Source organism: Carlito syrichta, unplaced genomic scaffold, assembly GCF_000164805.1.
Source record: "Carlito syrichta isolate Samal-C Ts95f unplaced genomic scaffold, Tarsius_syrichta-2.0.1 Scaffold296665, whole genome shotgun sequence".
NCBI lineage: Eukaryota > Metazoa > Chordata > Mammalia > Primates > Tarsiidae > Carlito > Carlito syrichta.
Window position 1 is genome coordinate 6553 of NW_007240761.1, and position 18326 is coordinate 24878.

General features: G+C 55.8%; 1 protein-coding gene across 1 annotated transcript; it reads left to right on the top strand.

Annotated features, from left to right (window-relative positions):
- Positions 1-621: 621 nt before the first annotated feature.
- Positions 622-17873, top strand: LAMP1 (lysosomal associated membrane protein 1). Its single transcript, XM_008054584.1, has 9 exons — positions 622-673; positions 3684-3802; positions 5658-5874; positions 5993-6151; positions 13405-13589; positions 14469-14594; positions 15795-15861; positions 16248-16418; positions 16943-17873. Exons 1-9 carry the CDS (start codon positions 622-624, stop codon positions 17080-17082), a joined length of 1236 nt encoding a protein of 411 aa, XP_008052775.1. The 3' UTR covers positions 17083-17873.
- The last annotated feature ends 453 nt before the right edge of the window (positions 17874-18326 follow it).

Genomic DNA, 18326 nt, shown 5'->3' on the forward strand with positions numbered 1-18326 from the left:
CGCCACCTGCCTGCCACTGTCCTGTTGGGTTGCTGCATCTGTCAAATGATGGAAACATTTATCTTTTTTCCCATCCTCTTGCCGGTTGTAGAATCGCAGAAACATTCTGACCACTAGTGCACACACATTTATCTGGTGATTCCGTGTGCTGATGCTCTTGTCGGCAGTTTTCTCTTGACCGAAATTGCCTTCTCAGGCTGAGTCTCTTATTTTAATAGTGGAAAATTTGCAGGCTCTTCCAGAGTAAATACAGTCATCTCATGCTGCTAGCACTTGCTTTAAATTTGTTTTAGTAATATTTCTTTTTTTCTTTTGGAAGCTCAGTCTCTCAACATTTGTATGTATAGTATGTATTTACTTTTTTGAGTCAGACTCTTACTCTGTCGCACAGGCTGGAGTGCAGTGGCGAGCTCACAGCCACCTCAGCTTCGCCCCGCTGAGCTCAGGGGATCCTTCCACCTCAGCCTTCCGAGTAGCTGGAACTACAGGTGCACACCACCACGCCCAGCTAATTTTTTGATTTGATTTATTGTAGAGATGAGGTCTCGCCAAGTTGCCCAGGCTGGTGTTGAACCCATGGGCTCAGGCAGTACTTTCACCTTGGCCTGCCAAAGTGCTGGAATGACAGGAGTGAGCCACTGTGCCCGGCCAGCGTATTTATTAATTGAAAAAGGTGTGTGATTGAAAAATGATTTACTGTGAAATTTTTTTTCTAGCAAAGAGCCCCAGGTCAGTAAAAAGCATTTTAATGGTTTAGGAAGCTGTCTTATAAAAGGGCAGGTTGGTCAAATCCGGCTTGTGCAGGAACCCACAAGGCGTCCTGCTGGGCAGTGGTGGGTGCGTAGGGCATGTGACCCTCCCGCTGAGGAATCCCAGGCGGGGTGGCAGGCACCCGTGTCCACGTTGAGCACCAGCCAGTATTGGCGTCTTTCTGCGGCTGCTGTCCGAACTTGTCATGTGTGTGCGGTCCCGGCTGGCCCACCTCTTCTTCCTTGCTGGCAGCCTCTCGCTCCTGTGTGCACGTCCCAGTCTCCACAGATAGGATCCGAGAATGTGTTCTCGTTTTCTAGAACCTTTGCTGAGTCAAAAATAAGTGCTGGCACAAGCCGGGCTCGGTGGCTCAGCCTGTAATCCCAGTGCTTTGGGAGGCTGAGGTGAGTGGATTGCCTGAACCCGCGGGTTCGAGATCTGCCTGGGCAACTTGGCAAGACCTCATCTCTACAATAAATCAAAATTAACCGCGTGTGGTAGCACGTGCCTGTAGTTCTGGCTACTTGGAAGGCTGAGGCGAAAGGATCGCTGGAGCCAGCGGGTTGAGGCTACGGTGGCTGGGAGCAGCCACTGCACTCCAGTCTGGGCGACTGAGGGAGACTCCAACTCAAAAAAAAAAAAAAAAGTACTGGCATCATCTCTAGATTGACTGGAGACGCTTTTAACAATACTGCTCGGTATTGCAGAGGGTAGTTTAAAAAGCAAAGCAGCTGGGCGCGGTAGCTCTCACCTATAATCTCAGGCCTTTGAGAGGCTGAGATGAGAGGATTGCCTAAGCCCATGGGTTCAAGACCAGTCTGGGCAACTTGGCAATACCTCATGTCTACAATAAACAACAAAAAAAAAGACTGGGCTTGGTGGCTCAACCTGTAATCCCAGCACTTTGGGAGGCTGAGGGGAGTGAATTGCCTGAGCCCCAGGTGGCTGTGAACATGCCACTGCACTCCAGCCTGGACGATGGAGTGAGACTCTAACTCAAAAAAAGAAAAAGGCAAAGCAAAACAGACAATAAATTGGGTAGACCATTGCACAGGCTGGGCATGGTGGCTCACACCTGTAATCCTGGCACTTTGGGAGGCCAAGGCAAAGGGGATTGCTTGAGCCCAGGAGTGGGAGACTTAGTGTTTATAAAAATTAAAAAAAAAAAAAATCAGCTGCACATGGTGGTACCTGCCTGTAATCCCAGCTACTTGGGAGGCTGAGGTAGAAGGATTGCCTGAGCCCAGGAGGTTGAGGCTGCAGTGATCCAGGATTGTGCCACTGCACTCTAACCTGGGTGACAGAATGAGATGCCAACTCAAAAAAAAATAGTAAAATCAGGTTTCCTTTATTCTGTAGTTCGTTTAATTCTCACATAGCAGCTTTCTTTGTGGACACAAATGTTGGCATGTCCGTTACCAGAGGCTCGCAGGGAGGTTGTTGGGACTTTTAGTTACGCTCTGCTGTTGGCCTGAATCGCTGTTGCTCTAAGATTTTGTTTGTTGAAAGTCCCAGGGGGTGAAAGAAATTGGGCTTACTAAGTACTTTTAATTTTCCGGGGAATAGGGTTTTTTTAGGTTTTTTTTTCTGAGTTGGAGTCTCACTCTGTTGCCCAGGCTGGAGTGCGGTAGTATGCTCATGGCCACCATAGCCTTGACCTGCAGGGCTCAGTTGTTCTTCCGCTTAAGCCTTCCAGGTAACCAGAACTACAGGCATGTACCACCATGTCCGGCTAATTTTTTATTTATTGTAAAGATGGGGTCTCGCCAAGTTGCTCAGGCTGGTCTTGAACCTGTGGGCTCAGGTAATCCTCTCACCTCAGCCTCCCAAAGTGCTGGGATTATAGGTGTGAGCCACCTTGCCTGGCCTGGGAATAGGATCTTAAATGAAAGTTTAGTGTTCTGTGTTTCAGTATGCTGCCCCAAGATATGCTTGAGATATATTTACACTTGGAGAGATGGATCAGACCCCACCCAGCATGTGTTGTTGGGAGGGCATGCACACTTAGAGTGACAGCTCAGACCCCAGGTGTATGAGTGTCATCGGATGGCGTGCCCAGGCTTGCAGCAGCATGGACAAGTGGCAGCACATTGATCCCGGTGGTTTTCTACACCGACGACTGGTGAAGGTTTGCTTTAGAATTAGCAATAGTGCGTCCTTTTGCCGGTCCGTTAAGTAACTATGATAAAGCAGTGCAGTCCGTAAAGTTACCAGCTCTTGACCGTAGTGATCCGATTACATTTGTCCAGAGTGTCTTGTTCAGGAGGGGGGTGCAGAGGCCAGAGAGGAGCTGTTCAGCAGAGCTGTTCTCAGGTGAAAGACCCGTGCAGCTTCACTCTGCCCTTTGCTTCAGGCTGTGAAAGCCCGTCTAGACAGGCAGAGTGACATGCTTGAGGTCACACAGCCAGGTCAGGTCACTGCTTCAAGGACCTTTCTGGAACTGGGCACAGAGCAGAGCTTTGAGTCCATGGCTCTTCCCGACACAGTGCCCGTCCCTGAGACTCTGAGTAGCAGGTGAGGACTGCAGTGAGGACACTGCACGTGTTCCCGTGGGTGCCCGCGGGAGGCTGGTGTTGTAGTCGCTTGTGCCTAAAGGCCCCCCACATCTCAGGAGGTCCTCTGAGAAGCAGGGGGCGGCACGTGGCCAGGTTGACCCAGATGTTGACACGCACCTTCCTGATGAGTGCTCTGAAATCGCCACTGACCAGGTTGGCCAAGAGGTCAGCTGGGTTTACAGGTGACAGTTTCAGAACCCTGTCCCAGAGTGACTGAGTGGACACCAGGTGACCCAGCCCACGTAACCCCTGGGTCTAGTTCTTCGCAGCGGGGTCTGCTGGTAAACGCCATCACCACTGTGACTGTAGGAAAAGGAAAGACCCAGCTGTATTTTCAGAAAGGCGTTTGACAGTCCCTGTCCTTCCTGGAATCTGCAGGCCTCGTGCATGGTGCCTCCACGGTGTTTGTGGTGAAGAACAGCAATGGGACAGCTTGTGTGATGGCCGAATTCTCTGCCACCTTCATGCTGAGCTATGACACCAAGAGTGGCTCTCAGGTAGGAGACGCTGGAGCATCTGGGCCCCCATGGTGTGGAAGCGGGTGATCGGAGCACTTCAAAGATGGCTCTTGGGAAAGTGATCCCACTGTAACACACTTCTTATCCTGTGGGTGTGCTTGCTTCTGGGATCAATTGAGCTAGTATATACACTGTAACCGCAGGCATAACATACAAACCATTTTCTGTTCTGCTTTTCACTGTTATGAGCACTGTTCCAGTTTTCCTCAGGATTATCTTTTAGAATCACAATGCAATACTTCATTGTGTTAATCAAAAGTAATTTGCTATACCACTTCCTGGTTGATAGTGGGTAAGTTTTCTTACATTCTTTTTCATGCCTGGTGAACAGCTCTACAAATGTGGCTTTTTGGTGTGTCGAATTTGCTTTAGAGAAATCATACTCTAAGAAATGTGTATAAATGGTTGACGTGCCGCACTTATAAGCAGTGTACTAGTTTGGTTAAAATGTTCTGTAGCAGTTTTGTTAAAACGACTGTGTGTTTCTACAGGATGAGTATTGCTTTTGTATTTCCTAGATTTCTTTTTTTTTTTTTTTTGAGTTGGAGTCTCACTCTGTTGCCCAGGCTGGAGTGCAGTGGTACTCTCATGGCCACTGCAGCCTTATCTGCTGGGCTCAGGCGATCCTTCTGCCTCAGCCTTCCAAGTAGCTGGAACTATAGGTGTGCGTCACCATGCCTGGCTAATTTTTTTTTCTTTTTTTTTTTCCGAGTTGGAGTCTCACTCTATCGCCCCGACTGGAGGGCAGAGGCACACTCCTGGCCACTGCATCTTTGACCTGCTGGGCTCCGGCGATACTTCTGCCTCAGCCTTCCAAGTAGCCGGAACTACAGGCATGCACTACCACGCCTGGCTAATTTTTGATTTATTGTAGAGATGAGATCTTGCCATGTTGCCCAGGCTGGTCTCAAACCCCTGGGCTCAGGCAATCCTCTCACTTCTGCCTCCCCAAATTGCTGGGATTATAGGCGTGAGGTACTGCACCTGGCCCATCCACATGCTTTTATGCACTTTATTATTTCACAGAACACGTCCTTGTCACCTCATGGAGTTCTGTGTTTTCCAAGGCCCGCTTGAGTAGATGGCTCCATTGCAGCTCATGTGATCTATCCAGTTCATTTGGATGAATGTTCGTTGTTTTTCACAATAAATTCAAACACTTTTGCAATAAACACTTCTTTAGAGATATTCTTTAAACAAGTAACTTACTTTGTTTTTGAGTTGGGGTCTTACTCTGTCGCCCATGCTGGAGTGCAGTGGCATGATCACAACACATTGCAACCTCACCCTCCTGGCCTCAGGCGATCCTTTCGCCTCAGCCTCCCGAGCAGCTGGGCCTACAGGTGGGCCACCACCACACCCAGCTAATTTTTTTATTTTTGTAGAAACGAGGTGTCACTGTGTTGCCCAGGCTGGTCTTGAACCTTTGGACTTGAGCAATTCTTGTGCCTCAGACTCCCAAGGTGCTGGGATTATAGGCGTGAGCCACTGCTTTTCTGTTTGTGGGCCCATAAACAGAAAAGTAAAGTTAAAAAGTACGGTGTTACATCTGAAAAAAGTAAACATGTAACTCAGTCTGAAGCCAGTGTGAATTGTTTCAGTTTCCAGACACTTTAGTTTCAAGGTAACTTTAGTCTTAATTCTGTTATGAATTAAAATTATATTCATGGAAGACAAATTTTTAATTATATGATAATCTCTTACACTTAATTCTTTAACAGTGATATGTGAACTGGAAATGAGCTGTAAGTTTATATCGGACTTACAGGAACTCCTTTTCTGTGGTCTTTCTGAATCCCTTTAATAACTTACATTCCAATTGTGTTTATTCTAGAATGCGACCTTTGTCCTACCACCAAACGCAGAAGAGCTAAACAGCAGCTCTTGTGGTCAAGAGAACACTTCTGACCCCCGTCTTGTGATTGCTTTCGGAAGAGGACATTCACTGACCCTCAGTTTTGTGAGAAATGGGACACGTTACGGTGTCCAGCGCCTGAGTTTTGCTTATAACTTGTCAGATACATTCACGTTTCCCAACTCAAGCTCCAAAGGTGAGAACCAAAACTGACTGACTGATGATGGTGCGATGGAGATCAGGCTGGGGCCTGGCAAGTGTTACGTTCTACTAGGCACTGCGTGTCATTGCCAACATGCTTTTCTTTTATCTAGAAACCAAGTCCGTGGAATCCGTCACTGACATCAAAGCAGACATAGACACAAAATACAGGTGTGTCAGTGGCACCCGGGTCCACGTGGACAATGTGCTGATCACACTCCACAATGCCACCATCCAGGCGTACCTTTCCAGCAGCAACTTCAGCCAGGGAGGTAAGACACCTGCCCTTGGCCCACAGGTAGCACTTGCCGGGCGGCAGGGACCGCGAGTGAGCTTAGGCTCCTGTCCTGGCGCTGGCGTGCTGTGCTCGAGGAAGCGTGCGCACGGCAGGGACGTGTCTCCACAGAGACGGGGACCTGAAGAGGAGGGTGGAAGGAGGGACGATGGATGTGAAGTTTGCCAGGTGCAGAAGACAAGCCACCTGGCCCCACTTGTACGGGAGCTGAGGCGGGGCGCTTGGGGAAGTAGAGAGTAGAATGGTGGTCACCAGGGGGCGGGGTGGGGGACAGTGGTCAGAGGACACACAGGTACAGGTCAGAGGAGTAAGTTCTAGAGGTCTGTTGTGCTGCAGGTGACTCATCAGTGACAATGTGCTACGTGTTTCTGAATGTTGCTGGGAGAGAAGTTTTTGCTGTCTTGTTTGGCTTTTGAGTCAGAGTCTCACTCTGTCGCCCGGGGTGGAGTGCAGTGGCACGCTCACAGTGACTGCAGCCTCCACCTGCTGGGCTCCGGGGACCCTTCTGCTTCAGCCTTCCAAGTAGTTGGAACCCCTGGTGTGTGCCACCACACCTGGCTTAGTTTTTGATTCGTTGTGGAGACGAGGTCTTGCCATGTTGCCCAGGCTGGTCTCAGTCTCCTGGACTCAGGCGACCCTCACCTCTGCCTCCCCAAGTGCTGCGATGACAGGCGTGAGCCACCGTGCCCGGCTGCGAGTCCATCTTGCAGGTTCTCGCCACACACACAGCTGTGTAGCTGAGGCAACGTGCATGTGAGTTAGCGCGGTTCAGCCATTCCACAGTGCGTGCGTATTCCAGGTAATTGTGGCGTGTGCTGTAAAGATACAGGGCAGGGTAGTTGATGCCTCCTTCGTGGTGTCCCCAGGCAGAACTGACAGGATCCGGTCACGCGTTTCTTGGCGCGCAGGCCAGCTGTGGTCATGAGAGGCTTGGGCCTGCCCAGCAGCGGGGTGGCCCTGGCAGGGCACAGGAGGAGCCGCAGGGCCTTTCTGAGGAGGCGTGGCCCCTGGCGGCCCACTCGCTGACTCGGCCGGTGGGCCTGAGGTCCGCCAGGTCCAGGCCGCCTCCTGGCCCAGTGGTCTGGGGCGAGGTAGCTAGCCTCTCGTTTTCTTAACTTCTAAGATAAGAATCACAGCCTGCCTTGGAAGGGTGCTGAGGTTCGAAAGGAAGTGGGCGCGGAGTGCTTCCCTTGGCGTCTGGCACGGAGCAAGCAGGCCGTGGTGAATCAGAGCCCGCAGGCCGGCTCCGGGTCTTTGCTGTCTTCCCGAGCGTGGCGGGGCGGTCTGCCTGCGGGAGGGCTTCCCAGCCACGGGAGCGTGTGTGGCGGCAGCACAGTTTGCGCCTTCCTGAGGCCTGCGGCAATCCTCGGCAGTCTTGCTCGAAGCGAGGGCCTGGGGGGAGGTGGCTGGTCAGGTCTTGCCAGCCCAGGCCGGGCCCTGCCCACCTCCCATCTCTGCACGCCCAGGAGCTAAGAACCACTTGGTGTTCGTAAGTGTGATGCACAGCGGTCAACAGAAGGCTGTTCCGTGACATGTGGAGGTGATGCCCGCGCTGTGTCCACAAGTGATGCGGCCATGCTCGTTCACGCACACTCATCTGTGGCTGCTTTTGTGTGAAGGGTGCAGGGCTGCATTGTCCCCACAGAGCCACAGTCCACCATCTTAAAATATTGCTGTAGAGCGTACCCCTGCACTCCAGCCTGGGTGACAAGAGTGAGACTCCAACTCCAAAAAATAAGTAAATAATAAAATACTGCCTGTTTGTCTGGGCATGGTGACTCAAGGCTGTCATCCCAGCACTTTCGGAGGCCGAGGTGAGAGGATTGCCTGAGTCCAGGAGTTTGAGTCCAGCCTGGGCATCTTGGCGAGACCTCGACTCTACAATAAATAAAAAACTCAACAGGGCATGGTGGTGCACACCTGTGGTTCAGTTACTTGGAAGGCTGAGGTGGAAGGATCACCTGAGCCCAGCAGGTGGAGGCTGGGGTGGCCGTGAGAGTGCCCCTGCACTCCAGCCTGGGTGACCGAGTGAGACTCCAACTCAAAAAAATAAGCAAACTACTGCCTGCTGCTTTACGGCAGGTTCCCCTCCAGGTCAGTGGGAAGAGCGTTAGTGACCGTTCAGGGGAAGCCCCACTGGGCCGCCGGGAGAGCCCAGAACTTGACAGGCTGTGTTGGCTCCGTGGGGGGCTCAGCTGGAAACTCGTAGGAGCTGGGCCAGGGTGCAGCCTCTTTTCTGGTGCGTGAAGAGGCCCCCTCCCCGCCCGACGGGAGCGTGTCTGAGCCCAGCCCTGTCCGGATGTGTTCCTGCCTGCCGATGTGCCGTCTTAGCCAGAGCCAGAGGGTACCTCGGGAAGGGCGAGCGGGCTGGAGTGAGGCTCGCTGCAGGCCCGCCGTGGCGCCGCCCGTCCTCTCACATCTGCGCTGAGAGAGCCAGCCACCGCCGCTGGAGTGCTGGCCCGAGGGAGCGGGTGGCCTTGCCCGAAGACCCCTGCTGGCCACGGCTGCCCCCCGTGGCTCCCGGGGAACGCGGCACGGGATGGCTCGCCGCTCTCGGCTCGGAGGGAGGGGCTGGGAGTGGGCGTGGGGAAGGCCCCGAGAGCCCTGAGGTGGGGCTGCGTTCTCTGGAGTCAAGCTGACGGGTACGGAGAGGCTTGTTGAGCTTTTCAAGGCCGCTGACTCCCTTTCTAGGGTAGACCTGAGCTTTAGAGCAGCCGAGGTTCGCGGCAGATCCGAGCAGATCCTGGTGTTCGCGGCACCACACACACCACCCCGCTGCGGACCCCTGCGCTAGTTACTTGTGTAGTGCAGACCACACTTGCAGGATTCCAAGTGGAAAGGTCCGGCCGCCAGTCCAGCCACGTGGCCCTCCTGGGGGCAGCAGCCAGTGTCCGGGCACTGGCTGGCTTTGCTCAGGCTGTCGGCGTTGGCACTTGGTGTGGGCACCCGCCTGCGTCTGGCTGGTGTGCTGTTGGTCTTTGGACAGCACGGGGTGGCTCAGGGCCTCCCTGCTTTTGCTGCCGGCCCAATGGCGTCCACCCCGTGAGAGTCCTGCCTGTCCTCTCTCCTCGGGGCGTGGCTGGGTCTTATGTCATGTCTACCTGTGCAGGTACGCGTGCTCTGCAAAGGACATGCTGCTGCTTTTCCAGGGCGGCAGAGCGTGCGGGAATTCTGCGGGCCACGGGGACGTGCGGAGGTGGAGGGAGGGGCTGGGGCTCGCCCTGCCCCTGCCCTCCCAGTCTGCGGCACCCTCCTCTTCGTCGGCCGGGGGGCTCCCGGGGGAGACCGTGCTCGTCACCGGAAGGGTGCTCAGCCTGCAGAGCCGTCTGTTGAGCTGCGTCCCTTATGGGATCGCCCCCGGGCCTCTTGCCGAGAAGAGCACGCACACGACGGAATTGAGTGCAGCCACTCCACTCCTTTGTGACGCCCCTACCCGCCCAGAGCCCCGCCAGCACTTGCTCTGCTCGCCGTGGGGGCCGGTCTGTGCAGGGCTGAAGGGTCCGCGTTCAGGCCTGTGCACACGGGCCTGCCTGGCGCGGCAGAACATGGTGCTGAAGCAGGATCTGAATTACAGGATCTGAATTTGTAGTTTCTTGAGTCTCGCGTAAAGGCAACCTTCCCAACCAGAGTGGGCTCGGAGAAACTCCCCTGAATTCTCTTGACGCGGAGCTGTTGTACCCAGATTGGACTGTGCCCTCAAGCCCGTGCAGCTGGGCTCCTTGGAGGGCACGTCTGCGCCTCCTCAGCCTTTTTTTTGGTTGGGGGTTGAGTCTAAGTCTCACTGCCGCCCAGGCTGTAGTGCAGTGCTATGCTGCTCACGGCCACCACAGGCTCAACCTGCTGGGCCCCGTCGATCCTTCCACCTCAGCCTTCCATGTAGCTGGGACTACAGGCATATGCCACCATGCCCGATTAGTTATTTTTTGATTTATTGTAGAGATGAGGTCTCGCCAAGCTGCCCAGGCTGGCTTTGAAACCCCTGGACTCAGGCAGTCCTCTCACCTCGGCCTCCCACAGTGCTGGAATTACAGGAGAGAGCCACCTGCCTGGCCTCAAATTTTATTTTATTTATTTATTTTGTTTATTTTTTTGAGTTGAGTCTCACTCTGTCACCCATAATGGAGGGCAGTGGCACGCTCATGGCCACCACAGCCTCTATATACTGGACTCAGGCGATCCTTCCACCTCAGCCTTCCAAGTAGTTGGAACTATAGGCATGTGCCACCATGCCCAGCTAAGTTTTTGATGTATTGTACAGACGAGGTCTCGCCAAGTTGCCCAGGCTCGTCTTGAACCCATGGACTCAGGCAGTCCTCTCACCTGGACTTCCCAAAGTGCTGGGATTGTAGGCGTGAGCCACTGCACCCAGCCCAGATTTTGTTTTACAAGGAAATAATGGCCAGGTGTGGTGGCTCACGCCTGCAATCCCAGCTCTTTGGGAGGCTGAGGTGGGAGGATCGCTTGAGATCAGGAATTCAAGATGAGCCTGGGCAACATTGTGTAACCTGTCTCTACAAAAACTTAGACAGATTTGCTGGCGCACACCTGTAGTCCCAGTTACGTAGGAGGCAGATTCAGGAGGTGTGCCTGAGCCCAAGAGGTCAAAGCTGTTGTGAGCTGTGATGGTGCCACTGCCTCCAGCCCGGGCAACAGAATGAGACCCTGTCTAAAACAAAAGGGAAGCACAAGCCAGGGTTGGCCTGGCTTTTCGGCTGGCTTTGTGGGTGAAGGTAAGTTCTGAGGAAAACAGGTGTCTTCTTTCTTGGGGATCTCTAAAGTAGGGCAGATGCGTATCATTCTGGAATGGTCTGAGAGCTCTGCCTGGAGACAAGACTCAGCCATCAGAGTTGGATTTCCAGCCCAGCCCGCGTGCCCTGGTCAGTAGATCTGGGGTGAGGCTCGGCCCGGCACCCAGAGGATTAGGCGTCATGTTCTTCGTGCTGTCTTGAAAGTTGGATGATGCTTGCTGAGCGAATCAAGGGACTCCTGAGACCAGGAGACGTTCAAAACAGAAGTGACCTTTGAATATAGGTCATCACGAGTCTTGCCCCTCCGCCGCTGGACAGCAGCTTCTTGGCTCAGACTCCCTGGAGTCTAGCTTCGGGGGAAGAAGTGCTGCGCACGCATCTGCCCTCCTTGAGGCCGCCGTGGTCGCAGCCTGGAGGTTGGCCCTGAGGTCTGCTCTGACGTGGGGACCCTAGGGCCCTTTGGGCACGGCGCTTGAGGCGCTCCGGCCCCAGGAGCACCCTGCTCTCCCGGCGGTCCCAGCGCACTTTGCCACGGGCCCTCTGGTGTGGAAGTCGCGCTGGGTCGATTTGGGCCTGCCTTGGTGATTCCGGGAGAGGGAAGGGCCTGGGCCCGCCCGGTCTTCTCCAGGCCCGACGCCGATGGGCAGTTTGTCCCTGAGGTTTCCGGCCTGGATCCCCTTGTGGAAGCGAGGCAGGAGTGCACATGTCGGAGGCTCCCGGGCTGAAAGCCGCGTCACGTGCTCTTTCTCCGCACGGCATGTGGCCTTCTAGCCTGGACTTTGGAGCCTGGCCGTTTTGATTTGGCTGGCACGTGTGGTCGTGTTTTCTGTAGCGCCTTGAAAAGTAACGGTGCGGCTGTTTTTAAGAGGACGGGTATGATGCCAGCCTGCAGCCTAGGCCAGGGTCATGAGTGAGCGGTGCCCGTCAGCACCGCCTGGGTCGGACGTTTCCGGGTGGTGGCTTCCCCCAGTGGCGTCTGCTCTGTCGCTGTAAGCCAAGGTGAAGGTCCCTCTGCGAGCTGGGGGCAGCTCCTGTCTCTGCATCATTCTGCTCCGTCCAGAGCGGGGTAGGCATGTGCATCCTGAAGGGCTTCACTGCTCGCCCGTTGTGAACGACCCCCCAGGTGCAGTCCTGGTCTCTTTCCTCCCCCAGGTGGCTGGAGTGTGAAGGCGGGTGTTGGCAGCTGAAAAGTTAAAAGGAAAGAGTAAGAGGCAGGGGGTGATGAAGCCGATCTACAGGGTCTCTGGGCGCGCCCTTCCCATACCCTGTGGGGGTGGTGGGTGGGATGGAGGAGCCAGAGAGTGTTGGGGGGGCGTGGCAGTCCTGCAGTCCCGCCCACACCTCTGCCAGAGGCTCGGTCCTCCTGGCGTCAGGATGCACATTTCTCGTTGTGAATATCCGGGTGGATCAAACGCAGGACCAAGCCACATCCGGAGTGCTCAGTGTGGCCCTCGGGGTGCTGGGCGGCCCCTCCCTGCAGACCCCCTTCTGCGAGCACCCTGCTCCCGCTTCCTGAGTTTCCCTCTGTGTCTGGGGGTCTCTGCACGCGCTCATCCAGTCACTGGGCCTTCTCTCTAGTCCAGGATGCCTGTGTCTGCCCTCATGGCCCACATAAAACACAAGAAGGCCAGGCGCGGTGGCTCATGCCTGTCATCCCAGCACCTTGGGAGGCCGAGGCGAGAGGATTGCCTGAGCCCACAGGTTTGAGACCAGCCTGGGCACCTTGGCAAGACCTCATCTCTACAGTAATTCAGTAAATGAGCCGGGCATGTTCGCGCTTGCCTGTGGTTCCAGCGACTTGGAAGGCTGAGGCGGAAGGATCTCCTGATCCCAACAGGTTGAGGCTGCGGTGGCCGTGAGATGTCCCTGCACTCCAGCCTGAGCCACAGAGTGAGACTCCGACTTGAAAAATAAAACCCACAGCAGCGGGCCAGCCCTGTTTGCTGTTGAGTCTCTGCTCGCGTGTGGGGTCCTCATGGAGGCTGCCTGACTCCCATCTTGCCACGGATCTCTGCGGCTGTACCTAGCTGGGGTCCATGTGCTGAGGACTCTGTTGCTTGGTCCTGCGGGTGACGTTTCTAGCACAGGGCCAGTGACGGTCGGCCTCCTCCCGTGTCCAGGGCCTGTGACAGTGGCCGGCAGCATGGCCTTCCTGTGGTCGTTCCTCCAAGGCAGAGCGTCAGGCCTCTGACGCACAGTAGGCAGAGGACGGTGCAGTGGATGCGTCCAGCTGTGGGTTACGGCGAGGTGGGCGGGCCTGCTGCCCCGAGCTGCCCACGGTCTGCAGGACCTCACTTGCCCCCCACTTCTAGAAAGGGGCCAGTGTGCCCTGCCAGAGAGACTGAGAAAATGGTCACCAGGGGTCTTTGGGGTCTATGGCGAGTTCAGAGAGATGTTTTTGGCTCTGTGTTTGGGTCTTACTGTCACTGCTGATGGTGATGGGAATCCCACGGGCAACATGGTCCGTCTCCGCTGCCCCCAGAGACACGGTGTCAGCAGGACGGGCCTTCCCCGACCACTGCGCCGCCCAGGCCCACACCCTCGCCCACGCCTGTGCCCGAGAGCCCTGCTGTGGAGAAGTACAACGTGAGCGGCACCAACGGGACCTGCCTGCTGGCCACCATGGGTCTGCAGCTGAACCTCACCTACGAGAAGAAGGACAACACGGTAGGGCGACTCCCCGTCTCGCTCTCGGATGCCAGAGAGGGCCTGTCACTGCAGGCCGAGCCTGGGGCTCCGCCGGCAGAGCATGAGCCCTGAGTGAGAGCCAGTGCCTGTGCGGCGCGGGCGTCTCGGGACACAGCCATCCCATTGTCCGCACCGCCCAGAGGAGTGGGGCCCATAGACCCCAGGCACTCACTTGTGCTCATGCCTGCTGGAGCATGTGGCTTCCTTAAGTGCGAGCCGTCCACTCGTTTCCGGGCTGCTCCCTTTTGAGACAGTCTTTCTCCCCCATAGTGACAGTCTCTGGGGCCTTGGCGGCGATTGGCTGCTCTGGGGATGTATTTTCTTCTTTTTTGAGTTGGAGGCTCACTCTGTCGCTCAGGCTGGAGTGCAGTGGCACACTCACGGCCACTCCAGAGTCGACCTGCTGGGCTTAGGCGATCCTTCCAAGTAGTTAGAAGTCAGGTGTGCTCTACCACGCCCAGCTAATTTTTTATGTATTGTAGAGACAAGGTGTCGCTAGGTTGCCTGGACTGGTCTTGAACCCGCAGGCTCAGGCATTCCACTTGTCTTGGCCTCCCAAAGTGCTGGGATTACAGGCTGAGCCACGGAGCCCAGCCTAGGGATGTTTTTTCAAGTGTGCGATTGTTGGGTGCGGGGCTGACACTGTCCGCACAGCACATGTCAATATGAGAGCACTCATCAGGAGTCATGGGGGAAACTGTTTTGGGATCCTGAAGTCTGCACTAGTTTGGTCTTACTGCCTTTCCTTCTGACTTTGGTTAGAATGAGTGTGGCCTTGAACCTGTTTTAGGGTCGTCTTGTTTCTTTAGGAGTGTGGAGTGCCAAGCCTGGAATAACTTGCTTGCTTTCCTTGCTTAGACCGTGACTAGAGTGCTCAACATCAACCCGAACAAGACCTCGGTCAGTGGGAGCTGCAGCGCGCGCCTGGTGACCCTGGAGCTGCGGAGCGAGGATGTCGCTCTCCTGGTCTTCCAGTTCGGGATGGTGAGGCTCTGGGGACTTCGCTGTGGTGGTCTTGCGGCTGCATCTTCTCGCGCCCTGGGGAGGCGGGGGCTGCCTGAGCTGGGCTGACAACGGGACGCACAGTCAGGGAGGAGGAGGCGGGGCTGCTTCTGCCGCCCCTCCTTGCCGGCCTTTGTGGACCGCAGGCTCCTCCCCTTTCTGTCAACAGACACCAGCATCCACGTGTACAGCACAGGCGTTTCGGTGGGCCTGTGGTGTGCAGGGAGGACGAGTGTGGGCTGAGGATCCTGGGTTAGAGGCTGCCCGGTCTCCTGGCCTGCAGCACTGCTGCCCTGAGACATGGGGGTGGTGTTTCTGCCTGGGAAGAATCACATGCAAAATTGGCAAATTGTATTTGAAAGCACCGCTTACAAATCTTTTGTTTTGTTTGGTTTGGTTTTGAGTCGAAGTCTCACTCTTGCTCAGGCTGGAGTGCAGTGGCATGCTCATGGCCACTGCAGCCTTGACTTGCTAGGCTTAGGTGGTCCTTTTCCCTCAGCCTTCCAGGTAATTAGAACTGTAGGCATGTGCCACCATACCTGGCTAATTTTTTTTTTTTTTTTTTTTTGTAGAGATGACATTTTGCCATGTTGCCCAGGCTGGTCTTGAACCCTTGGGCTCTGGTAATCCTTTTGCTTCTGCCTCCTTAAGTGCTAGAATTACAGGCATGAGCCACTGTGCCTGGCATATAAATCTTTTTTTTTTTTTGGAGTTGGAGTTGGAGTCTCATTCTGTCTCCCAGGCTGGAGTGTAGTAGTGCCCTCACGGCCACCTCAGCTTCGACCTGCTGGGCTCAGGTGATCCTTCTGCCTTAGTCTTCCAAGTAGCCGGAACTTAGAACTACAGGTGTGCGCTACCACACCTGGCTAATTTTTTATTTATTGTAGAGACAAGGTTTCGCCAGGTTACCCAGGCTGCTCTTGAACCCCTGGACTCAGGCAGTCCTTTCACCTCGGCCTCCCAAAGTGCTGGGATTGTAGGCTTTAGCCACTGCGCCCAGCCTGTAAATCTTTTTAATACACTGTGCAGATGAATTAACAGTTGTTTCTTGTAATGAATTTGAACTTTCCTAATCGTGCTTATCTGAATCAAGTGAGGTCGGGGTCATGGCCAGCTGGCCTTTCATGCTGACCGAGTGTGTGGCTCTAACAAGTGGGTGAGGACCATCTCCTTCTTTTTAAGAATGCAAGCTCTAGCCGATTCTTCCTGCAAGGAATCCAGTTGAATATGACGCTTCCCGATGCCAGAGGTGAGACCCTGCAGTTCACATGTCTCTCCACCCCCCACCCAGGGTGTCCCTGAATCAGACTTTTTTTTTGAGTCGTAGTCTCACTCCGTTGTCCAGGCTGGAATGCAGTGGCACACTCACAGTCACCCCAGCACTGACCTGCTGGGCTCCGGTGATCCTTCCGCCTCAACCTTCCAAGTAGCTGGAACTATAGGCAAACACTGCCACGCCCAGCTTATTTTTTGATGTATTGTAGCAGGAAGGTCTCACCAGGTTGCCCAGACTCGTCTGGAACCCGTGGGTTCAGGCAGTCCCCTTGCCTCGGCCTCCCAAAGTGCTGAGATGACAGGCTCGAGGCACCACGCCCAGCCTCCATTAGACTCTCATGACTCTCATGTGCCTTGCAGATCCCACCTTTAGAGCTGCCAACAGCTCGCTGAGGGCGCTGCAGGCCACGGTGGGCAACTCCTACAAGTGCAATGCCGAGGAGCGTGTGCGCGTCACGCAGGCCTTGTCCGTCAACATCTTCCGAGTGTGGGTGCAGGCCTTCAGGGTGGACGGCGACGAGTTCGGGGCTGGTGAGTGGCAAGAGGCAGCGTGGGTGGCGGTGGCGGGCACGCTTCGGACGCCCGTGGGTGCCGGTCCTTCTGTGGGGGCCGGGGGAGGGCCCCTTCTCTGCAGAGACGCTTCCTCTTCCCAATCCAAGAGCTCCTAGAAAAGAAATGCCCTTGCTCTAGCGGTCCCGAGCACCTGACGCCTGTGAGCACACGATGCCACGGGATAAGGGACGTGGTGGCTCCTCTCCCTTCCCAAAAGGGCGCCTAAAGCGACGTGTGACGTGCCCCACGCTCCAGAAGGCCCAGAGGCCCTGGACGCAGCCCAGCTGCCCGGCTGCATCTTGCCGAGTGGTGGCTGCCGAGTCCCGCGTGGTCTTCCCGTGTGACGCGGTTGTCCAGCCACACGGGACCGACAGTCTCCGCAGGGCTGCTCCGAGCGAGGCACAGCCGGCCGGCGCTCCTGCCGCCTCGGGCCTGCCGCTTCCCTGTGCGGGGGGCGGGCGAGAGGCCCGGTCCAGCCCCACGAGCAGCGCCCTGTCTTGCAGTGGAGGAGTGCCTGCTGGACGAGAACAACATGCTCATCCCCATCGCTGTGGGCGGCGCCCTGGCGGGGCTGGTCCTCATCGTGCTCATCGCCTACCTGGTGGGCAGGAAGCGGAGCCACGCTGGCTACCAGACCATCTAGGGCCGCGCCGCCGACAGCCGAGGGTCGCCCGCCGCCTCCTGGGCAGGCCCCGCCGTGGGCACACTTTCTGGCAAACTGGTTTTTAAATCTGCTTTCTCAAATGTGAAGTTCATCCTGCAGCATTTACTATGCACAAAAGAGTAACTATCGAAATGGCGGCGTTAATTTTGCTAACTGGGTTAAATATTTTGCTAACTGGTCACATGTTCGTATTTACCAAAGCAGAACTCGCGGGACCGGCGTGCCTGTCTCGTGCGCCCGGTCCCACTGTCCTCTGGCTTTGGGTCTGGTGTTGGGTTTTTCATCTTTTCTGTGCTTGGATTTGGCCTGGCAGAAGCCTCTGTCTCCAAGCTTGGGGACAGGGAGCTGGCTGAGGGCGAGGGGACATGCTGGGAGGATGGGAGGGGGCAGAAGGGCAGGTCTCGGGTTGGAAGTACTCCGAAGGGGCCACCCGGAAGCTCCGGGCGAGCTTAGAAGCCAGGCGGCCTGGCCCCGTGGCCGGCTTGCCAGCAGGAGTGCCCGCGGGCACGTCCCGGGGCCTTCGCAGGCTCCAGGCTCAAGGGCTGGCACTTTCTTCAACGTACAAATGGGTGTTATTTTTATTTTCTTTTTTTGTAAAGTGATTCTGGTCTTCTGTTTGACATTCAGGGTGATCCTGTTCTGCACTGTGTACAATAGACAGTTCACTACTGGTGTGTGCGCCGTGGCTCGGGCGGGTGGTCCACAGGGTCAGCTCACGGAATGCACTGCCTGTAACAATGCTAATAAAAAGGCTCTTTCTTTTTTGTCTGGATCGTGTCCGTCTGTTGGCTAAAATGAGGGAGGTCGAATGGGGTGGCGTGAGTCGCAGGGGCCGAGGGCTGGGCCACCCACGCTGTGGCCAGTCTCGTGGACACCAGCTTGCTGTCTTGGGAGGCCGGCTTCCGGTTGCCCACTCTGGCCATGTCCTGGTGGCCGCTGCAGCTGAGCCCTCCCTCCGGGCCTTGAGAACTGGCCCACAGGAAGGACAGGTATGGTTGCTTCAGCGCAGGGGTGTCGCGGCACCTGTTGCTTCAGCTGCTGACGAGGCCAGGGATTGCTTGAGGCCGGGGGCCAAGGCTGCAGGAGCCTGCATTGTGTCACTGCACTTCTGCCTGGGTGACACCGGGACCCAGCTAGGGGGCTGTGGGGAGGAGCTGGTGCCCCCAGCCTCCTTGAGGCTCCTGTGGCCTCGTGCCCTGGGCTTCCGTCCACAGGTGTGCTCT

What these genes read in the sequence shown, in the direction of transcription:
- LAMP1 (XM_008054584.1), top strand. Translation starts at nt 622, where the DNA reads ATGACAGGAGTGAGCCACTGTGCCCGGCCAGCGTATTTATTAATTGAA. An exon ending in ACGAGAAGAAGGACAACACG is followed by an intron (nt 13,590 to 14,468) that starts GTAGGGCGACTC and finishes TTCCTTGCTTAG; the next exon opens with ACCGTGACTAGAGTGCTCAA. An exon ending in GACGCTTCCCGATGCCAGAG is followed by an intron (nt 15,862 to 16,247) that starts GTGAGACCCTGC and finishes TGTGCCTTGCAG; the next exon opens with ATCCCACCTTTAGAGCTGCC.